This window comes from Dermacentor silvarum, chromosome 1 (genome assembly GCF_013339745.2).
Source record: "Dermacentor silvarum isolate Dsil-2018 chromosome 1, BIME_Dsil_1.4, whole genome shotgun sequence".
NCBI lineage: Eukaryota > Metazoa > Arthropoda > Arachnida > Ixodida > Ixodidae > Dermacentor > Dermacentor silvarum.
Window position 1 is genome coordinate 271,451,138 of NC_051154.1, and position 10,117 is coordinate 271,461,254.

The 10,117-nt window shown below is 46.6% G+C and overlaps 1 protein-coding gene across 3 annotated transcripts in view; it reads left to right on the plus strand.

Moving 5' to 3' along the window:
- Positions 1-10,117, plus strand: part of LOC119437160 (protein CutA homolog) — a 55,742-nt gene that overhangs the window by 17,711 nt on the left and 27,914 nt on the right. For all 3 annotated transcript variants that reach the window (XM_049660328.1, XM_037704232.2, XM_037704233.2), the window contains one exon: positions 3,738-3,787. In XM_049660328.1, coding sequence (XP_049516285.1) covers positions 3,738-3,787 — 50 coding nt within the window. The remainder of the gene's footprint in view (positions 1-3,737; positions 3,788-10,117) is intronic.

Sequence of the window (10,117 nt, forward strand, 5' to 3'; positions counted from 1 at the left end):
GCGTCATCCTCGATGCCCTTGAGGATGTGCTTCACCTTGTCCTCTTCACTCATGGTAGAATAAACGTGGGCACAAATATCCATGACATCCTCTATGTAGTTGGTTTAAGTCTCGCCGGGCTGTTGAGCGCGCTGGCGCTGTTCAGCACGGAGCTTTCATAAGGCTGGGCAGCCGAAGACTTCCGCGAATGCTCTCTTGAAGGCGGACCAGGTTTGGAGTTCCTGCTCATGAAAGTTGAACCAGAGGTTCGCAACGTCAGCAAGATAGAAGATGACAGAACGTAACTTCGTCGGGTCATCCCACTTATTGTGATCACTGACGCAATCATAGGTAGAGAGCCAATCTTCCACGTCAGTCTCACCAGCTTCGCTAAAGACAGGAGGGTCCCTCTGCCGCTAGACGGCGCCGCAAATGATGGGAGCGACGGAAGCTGCAGGCTGATTGTCGGTAGCATGGAGCATGGTAGTGGCTGAAGCAGTCGGCAACGTTCGGCTGCGAAGTTCCAGGATGAGGTCGGGGATTGCAGGACCTTCCACCAAATGTGATATGATGATTTATTAGACAATTACGTCTCACGCAATCGAGGCAGTCCACGAACGCTGGTGGCGCGCACAGCGACGGACGCAAGAGCACTTCTCCTTCCTCTTCTTCACTACAATTATTTTTTTTGTCATGTTCCTTATCAATTGTGACATCTCGGGGAAGACTGGTCTACAGAGCTGAAAATCTGCAAGTCATGTTAGCTATGGCATATGGTGTAAAAAGTAAGTCAGCATTTCTCATGGAGTGTTAGGCAAGTTTGCAGCAACATGCTATTGGGGCGAGGACTTACGGAGTCGCCATCTGTCGGACGCGCTTCGCCTGCATAGTATGTGGGATAACGCATTGCGCTCCTCATAGGTTTGGCTGTCGGTGCTCAATAAAAACACCACGCGGGAGCCCTCCTGGGCATTTCTGTAAGTACTCTTGAAACAAAGGAAGTTTTTTACTGTCCAAACAATAATCTTCGGCAAACATAAAGCACAGAATGGTTTACAGGCGCCATCTCTACCGAATACATACAGTGAACGCCCACTGCGCATGGTCACCGCGATGGAGTCCCTCGAACCGGCTTCTTGCATCAAACGTAGGCAATCGCTGAGAGCAAACTATGTGAAATGTGTTCTTATAGTGGGCTGTCTGTATAACCAAAGGAGCATAACAGAATGAAACCTCAATGCAGTGATCACACGGGTTCACAGCGATCGAGTGCGCGTCTGCATGCATGCCCTCACACAATGTTTCGCTTTCACTGTGAGCTCTAGGCCGCAGCATATGAACATTTGACAGTACAAAAACAACCATTGTTGCGCGGACGCTGTCAGAGCTGTTCAAAAATAATTTCGTTATAACTTGGGACTTCGACGCCTACGGTGACTTGTCATGTGCCGTCGCGACGATGCAATCTTTTTTTTTCTAAATTCTTGGACGTTTCAATATTATTATTTCTCAAGTTGCGTCGCATTGTATGTTTATCGGTCTTCTCAGCGAGCAATTTCCCACTGCTTCTTTTTGTTAACCCAGTACATTCATTGTTTCGCGCTAACATGAGCATATGTCATGCCTTTTGTTCTCTTTTCATTCCCTTGAACTTGCCAGCATCTAGCATCAACAAATTCATAGACAAAATCTTCATTACATTAGCCCGGGTAGCGCGCGCTTTCTGCTACTCACCGAACATCGCAGCCGCGACACCGTAGCAGAAATCTTCCTCGCGGAAGTGCTTGCTACACACCCGCGTTGTAGCCGATGGCTGTTTGCCAATTCTAAGTTTTGTGATCCAGGCTTTATGCAGCTTCTTGTCCTGAGGGTATGTGTGAAGGTTGACACCGGTATCCGTTGCGTATGTCCGGCACTGCAGCACCGAGCAGTAGCCTACCATGTTGGACGCCTTCATAGGCAGCCACATACCTATTATAATGGTTTAAAGTGTTGCCAAGCAGACACCTGTAGCGTTAAAACCACCCCACCTAATCAGAACCGCAGCGCGTTTTCAGCTCGCTTCGCCGCTTCCGAAGCAGTTAACGCGGCGCGGCCGCTGTGTCCACGTGATCCCTCATACCATGTCATGCCGACGGAGGAGCCAGCTTCTCCAGTGGTGGAGCTCGCTCCCAATACTGTACCTCTGGCATGACGCAAACAAAGCTGGTAACCCAGTTTTATGATCAGTAGCCATATGTTGGAATCATCGTCATCATCATCCTTGGCATCAAAAGTTTATGGTCTGCAAAATCTAAGAAAAATCTGAATATTTGTGTAGTGTGGGCACACATTATGCTAGGATTTCCAGCCTAAACTAGTATATGGGAATAACGCAGTGTTGTATGGCTTTACTGGCAAGAGTCACAAACTGCTAGGAAATTCAACAGTTTCTCAGATCTCATACTATAAAGCCTTTTGACACCGACTTTACCTATATTATCTGATTTATTGTTTCCTGTTTACAAGGTGTGTGCGCCACACTGCGTGATGAAGTTGCAACGTTATCCTTATTTAGTGTCCTCTCCTTGCATGGGGCAGACATCCTTCCCTCATGTGCATACAGCCTAAGCTATCCAGTTACTCCTGTCCTTTGCCATCTGCACTTGGCAAACACCTCCAGGTTTGAGGGCCAGTGAGACCATACGACTAATTTCCGGACGACTAATTTTCCGGACGTCCCGCACGCAGATCCGCTGGCAGCCGTAGCCCCCACCGCGGCAACGCTAAGCCTAGCTACTTCGACGTTCGCTGCCAAGCTTTTGGCTGTTCGGTGCCATGTTTTTCATTGAAACGATTCGCCGCTGTTAGCAATGGCGTCGACTCCGCCTTTGTAATCCTCACCAATGTCTTGGAAGCTCGGAAAGCACGACGCGTTGCATAATGCTGGTTCCCAAAAGTCAGCATCGCCTCAATACAGCAATGTTGCGCAGTGAAGCATACCAAGAGTGGGAAGGGGCAATTGTCTCGGGACACGATATGTATTCCTTAATTATACACTCTTGCACCCGCCATCTACTATCACAGTACGAGTTACAATACGCCTAATAAGTGTGCTGGCAGGCCTTCAGAGCTATTTCAGACGTGCCTGTGGCGATTTGAGCCCTTGGGGGCAGTAAAAAGCATGCATTCGTTTTTTCAGACGTTTTCGGAACTCCTAGGGGGTCCAAAAAATCGGATGTTGATTGTATAACCAAACTAAACTTTACACTACGAAGGCCTGGCAAGTGGCAAAGTCCTACTTTGGTAAGGCAAACTTCCTCACCAAAACAGGGTTGGGTGAACTTGGGCCGCGATTTTGTAGCGATGCGTTATGACTTATTTTACATTAGTCTTATCATCCACCGCTCACGGCCGGCTGATCCCGTTGATTACGCGAGCGGACCGTCGCTCTGACCACTGACAAAGCGCGATAAGTGCGAAAAGGACTATTACTTTAAAGGCATCGCTACAAAATACTGGCCTTGCTGTAATACTTGGTTATCACCTTTTATATGAATCACGTGAATGTTGTTCACTGCATCAAAAGACTGAAAATGATGCCATTTTTGATGTGATACATTCAGCCAGTGTCTTGCCCGTTTCACACTGCTGCATTTTTTTTTTACTTTTTTGTTCTACTAAATTGAAGCTCTGGTTCTTGGCGTCCCTGATACACCTTTGTGAAAATACAAGTGGCCGGGATTTATAGCCTAAGATGTTTGATATTTTGCATTCAGGTGATCAAGTCACGGGCATCACGGCTAGATGAAATGACAAAATATGTTCGGTAAGTCAAATAATTTAGCTTTTTTTTTTTATTTTGCCGAGGTGCTCATAGCAAGGTACTCGATAGCTTGTGCTCAATTGCTCAAAGTGCCAAAGCTTGTTTAGAGGCCGTCTTAATGAATGCATGTAGAGAGCGCAATTTTCTTTGTATGGCCATTATGTCATGAATATTCTGCATGTAGTGCAACTCTTCGAACTTTGACTGCAGTGTCATGGTTGGAAAGGCACTCCTGAACTCCATTCTTTCTAATTCTTTGAGGATTTTTTCATACAAAAATGAAGGCTTGAGAAGATTTATAGCGCACTTTTCACATCTGAAGGCACCAAAGAACACGTTTTCAAAAGCCAGAAAGGTTGGCTTCTCTGCGCAAGAAAATAGTTTCTTGGAGTCACCTAAATAATGGGAAACTCCAGTGACTCTGATATCCTTAACTGAATTGCTGCCAACACCAATTATGAGCCCTTAACTGCTGAGCACATTTACAGGATTCGATGTCTTCAGAAGACCCTCAGTTAATCATGCAAAACTTTAAAGCTCTGGTGCCGCCTTTTGAGCTATTGAAAACTTCTGTACAATTCTGAGATGCTGCCCCACAATCTGAAAAAGCATGCACGCTGCACACAGCAACAGATGCAGCTGTCTGCAGTGCCATCTATTTGCAAGTACTACAGTATATAGACCACTTATAACGTAACCGTTTATAGTGCAGCACTGGTTACAATGCGGCCTTTTCTGACTCCCGTTTACCCTCCCATAGAGCTTCATGTATACGCATACCGCTTACAGTGCAACTGCGTGAGACTAAATACCGGTTATAATGCAGCTTCCGCGGGAAAATCTCACTGACAAGGGTGGCAGCGAGCACGCTTCTCAACAAGGAGCGCGCTCGCTGCCGGCGTATGCATTATTCAATGCAATCAAACTCTCATTAATTCGGACTTATTTGGCTGCACATCGGTTAATTCGGACTACTTTCAGAGCTCGGTGAGCGAGGAGCGCTGCAAATGTGCGACGCAAAAGAGCAAGAACGGTGCTAGCATCCAACTGAAACGAAGCGGCGAAGTCCGCATCACCACAGCCATCAGTTGAAATTGTACGTGAATGACAGCAACACCGGAACGCTTCGAGCCTATTTGTGTCTTTAAAGCCAGTATTTTTGCGTTTACCGCCGCGCATAACACCGCGTTGGCCGCGGGCTTTAGTAACTGCGTAGTCGTCATCCACGATCGCGTCGATAGCGGCCGCGGTTTTCTCCACAGCGTTTGCAGTGAACAGTAGTTTCGTTTTTAGCGTGCCTTAAGAACTGTGTAGGCGCCATCGGTGATCGCATAGATAGCGACCGCGGTTTCGACTGCAGGTGTGCAGAGAATGGTAGTTAATTCGTCCAGACTCGGTGCGTGCGTCGGGCGCGTTCCTTCAGCACCGCAAAGTCGCTGTTCATAATCGTGTCGATAGCGGTCGCTGTTTTTTCCACAGCGGTTGCGGCAAACAGTTGTTTCATTTTGACTCGGTGCAATGCTGTCGAGCTTGAAGAGCACTGGCTACATTGCGATTATGTTTTCGCCAGCTCACTGGCGAAAATGTAATTGCGATGTGCGCGTAATACTACTAAGCGTGTCTACATGCTTGGCCTACATGTTTTGCATACGTGCAGGGCTTGAACATCGTTGTTTTGGTTATAGTGCGGTACTGCTTATTGTGCAGATATTCGCAACTCCGGCGACTTATGTTATAAGCGGTCTACACTGTAGTACATACAAGACATGCCCTTTCAGAAAGCGATCCATGTAGTGGCCCTTACTGTATACTGAACCTATTCTTGGCTAGGCTCCCATAGTGGTTATGCACCACTACTGAGAGAAAATTAAATCACATTGCTTCATCTCAGTCAATGCACTGCTCCTCACTTCGCACATGTAGGTGCTGGGGTATGGTGCTCGAGAGTAGCCTGGCAGAAAAATTGTGCAGAAACCATTTATGATGTGTGGCAATGTAAGTGAATAGCCGAACGCTTCTAGAAAGCTATTTGCTCTATTAAAGAAATGATGTGCTTGATGGCGAATATGTGCTACAGTGAGGGTAGCACTTGTTTTGTTGCGTAATTCAGTCGAGAACTGAACAGTTAAGCCGCACATCTGTGGCAATAGTATAGGTGGCTGTACACATAAGCTGATTCATGACGTGTATGTTTCCTCCAACTCCGCGTATGCCAACGTGGCAGGTAACTGCCGTCCTCTTCTCCCGCAGGCACCACAGGGGGAGAGAGCGACAGGAGGGCTGTCTCTCCTCAGTGCTCCACCACAGTATCTAATCCTTCAGATGCCACAAAGCTCATGCGCGACAGCATATGTGTCTCATAGAGCTAGCCGGTATTCAGCAACAAATGCGCCCCACAACTCAGTTACATGAGAGCACGCGCCCTTTGCATTGGCGCCTTTGTATCAGCGGTGAAAGTCTAATCACCAACCACACAAATGTGTGAAAGAGGCAAACAAAGCTATTCGCTTTAATACCGTTGATGTTTGTCAGCGCCAAATGGAAATATGTTTGCTTGCACAATGTAGCCTTAGCGTGATGTTTAGAATGTTCTGTACAGCTTGAAAACGGAAGATCATAGGTTCGATTCCGAGTTGGATGTCTTTTTTTTGTCTTTGTTTCATGCCTGAAGCAAAGTGTAATAAATGAAAAGACAAGATCAGCCCATTTTATGCCTCATAACTGCTGTTTGCAGTAAAATATAAAATAAAATGCCACACAGAAGTTCTGTGCGCTGGGTTTTCTGCATAATATATATTTAGTGCTGCCCTGATGAACCATTCATGTCGAAAGGTAGAAACGTGTTGATTCTTCTTGGTTTGTGTTCTTTAAATGCACTGTGATATCGCATAATGTTGAACTAAAGCCACGCAGATTTGTTTCTTCGCTGCGTCTTTCTGACTTGGTTGACTTCTCCTCCATGTGAGTTGATATGAAATAATATTCTCAAGTGGTAGTTTTTCTGATGTGGTGCTTCATATTGCTACTACGAGTAGGGATGGGCGAATAGTGAATTTGAGGTTCGAAGCGAATTCGAAGCAAATAGTGATTTGGTCGAATAATTTCGAATTGAATAGTTCGAATAGTATATATCGCATATTACAGCAAAACCTAGTTAATTCGAATTTCATGGGACCGAAAAAAAAATGTCCGAATTAACCGAATGCCGAATTATCAGGGTATCCAGAAAATAATAAGCAAATGCTTACTACGTCAGCACGATTTTATTAGTGTAATGGATGAGCAAATCCTTTTCCTATTTTGCACAAAAGCAGTGCGGAAGCTGCAATTCTCGTCATCTCGTGACTGACTGGCTCCTGCAGCGGCGATTGAGGCCTCACGACTTCCTTCGCAGCACGGCCACGGCGCGCGCCATCATTTTCGACACGCTTTGCACTACCACGCGCAAATCCCGATTATTTTTTCGCCAGTAAGCTGACCGCCAACAGATCGCATGTCCATCGCGATGTAGCCGGTGCTCTTCATCCTCGACAGCTTTGCACTGAGTCAAACTGAAACAACTGTTTGTCGCAACTGCGGCCGCTATCGACGCGATTATGAACGGCGACTTGGCGATGCAAGGGTACTGCCACGCTAGCGGGAAAAACGCGCGTGTCATGCTGCGCGCGGCAAAAGCGGCAGGAATCGGGGGTGTGAAATGGGTCTCCCATTTCTGCGGCACGCACCGCGAGATGAACCAATCAAGAGCGACGAGGGTGACCTCACGGAGCCATGGCAACCGAACCTCCGCCGCTCTGCGCTGGGTTATCAATCGACGATCGTCGTATCTGACGGTTCTATGGTGGGATTTCTGGACGCTCTCCGATCGCACCCTTTTCGCTCACGGTGATTCCGCGTTCCGAGAGCGTGCGAGATCATATCGCGCTGCCGCACGGGAAACGCACTTGCCACGGTGGTTTTCGCGGCAAGGCGTTCACGCGCATTTTTGCCGCTACCATGGCCGTACCCTAAGCACGCGGCCGACGCACGCACCTAGTCAGAACGAAACTATTGTTCACTGCAACAACTGTAGACGAAATCACGGTCGCTATATATGAGATCATGGATGGGCACTACGCAGCTTTTTAGACATGCGGCCGAAGTGCGTATTGAGTCAAAACGAAACTTTTTGTCGCAACCTCTGTGGAAGAATCCGTGGCAGCTATCGACGCGATAATAGATCGCGACTATGAAATCCCGCAGCCACGCGTTGTTATGCGGCGGTAAACGCAATAAAGGCACAAATAGGCACGAATCGTTCCGTCAGTGCTGTCATTCACATACGATTTCCGCTGATGACTATGGCGATGCAGAATGCGCTGCTTCGTTTCGGTTGTACGCTAGCGCCGTTTCTGCTCTTTTGCGTCGCAAATCTCCGTCTCTTTATGCAAAACCGTTTAGCCTTCGAGATTTGTGGTTGATGTATAGCAGCCATGACATGAAGCATAGCCTCCGAGATGTGTACCGGCCGTCCGTGGCTTTTGGCTGCCTATTCGGGAGCGCCGAATGATTCGAAAATATTGAATACCTGAATTCGAATCGAAGCGAATAACGAATATAGCATTATTCGACCGAATATTCGACAGTACCGAATATTTGTCCATCCCTAACTACGAGAACTGGCAGATGACAGGTGAATGATGCTAATGGTTATAATGATGCTGTGGTTCTTATGTTTTGCTCTGCCACCTGTGAATTGGATGAGTGGATGTACTCAGGTCATTTTTTGTGAGGTAAATGGGCTTTTTTTTCCTTACCCAGGACTAGTCCAGCTCATCTGAGGTAGTCAGAAGGCTAAGACTCATGTTCTGGTTGCTTTTGTCAGGAGAATATTGATTACCCGCCGTGGTTGCTCAGTGGCTATGGTGTTGGGCTGCTGAGCACGAGGTCGCGGGATCGAATTCCGGCCACGGCGGCCGCATTTCGATGGGGGCAAAATGCGGAAACACCCGTGTACTTAGATTTAGGGGCACGTTAAAGAACCGCAGGTGGTCGAAATTTCCGGAGTCCCCCACTACGGCGTGCCTCATAATCAGATTGTGGTTTTGGCACGTAAAACCCCATAATTTAATTTTTAATTTTTTAGGAGAATATTGATTGTCAAGCCTGTTTCTTAGTTTAGGTTTCTGTTACAGATGCAGAGAGGTTGAAGGGAGTGAGCGACTGGGGGTTTAGGGGGTGTTCAACAATTAGTGATGCACAATGTCAAGCAGCACTTAAAATTTTTGGTACATGTAGTGCTTTGTCTTTATTTATGGTTTACTTTCTGTTTCTTTATGTAACCCTCAGTACAAGCCATTCTTATAAAGAAACGCTGCATATTCTTTTCTTTGAAGAAACATTCTGTCATGTATGTACAGTATGGTATATGAGATGGAACACACGAGACTGCGCGCTGTATTATGAGCAGGGAGAACATAATGAAGACCACAAAGTGATAGACGTGCACAGTGTGTGTGGTGCACACTTGCACAAAAGCCGTGGAAGTGTTGCCTGGAGTTCATCTTCAGCAGCAACAGCTCTCTCTGTCGTTTAACTCTGTTTGCTTCACTACCTTTAAAAGCCAACTGTAACAAAATCTCACTTTGGCTAAATTGGATATAGATGATCTTGTATATACTGTCAAAGCAATCTTGGAATCCCGGTAATTTTTTAATAGTACTTAAGCAGATATAATAAAATTGTGGAGTTTTACGTGCCAAACCACGATATAAGTATGAGGCACACAGTAGGGGCCGCATTCCGGATTAATTTTCACTACCTGGGATTTTTAACGTGTACCCACTGCACATTACATGGGCATTTTTGTATTTTGCCCCCATCAAAATGTGGCCGCTGCAGCCTGGTTTTGACCTAAGCAGTACAAATATGATGCTAATCCCAGCACATCAGATCATACATTTTCAACATGTCGTGGGTGCCACCTAATCTCGGAGTTCGTGTCAAGGAGTTGTGTTGGTTCTCGACATTTTGTGTTCTGCATAATTTCTGGCAAATGGTAATGGCGGCACCTTTTTTGTGTTTCAGTATCAACAACGCCTCATTTTGCTTTTTCCATTTATAGTCGAGTCCCGCTACAACAAAATTCATGGGACACGCGAAAAATGTCATTGTGGCAGAGCTTCGTTGATGTGAAATTAGTATGTATATACGTACGCCACACGGCAAAGCTGCGAACGAAGCCTAAACCATCGTCCAGGAAATCTTCTCGATGGCGTGGGGGCAAAGGTTGAGACATACCGAAGGCGGTCATTAAAGTGTCAACTTTACGACCGAATGCATTTCGCGCCGCTG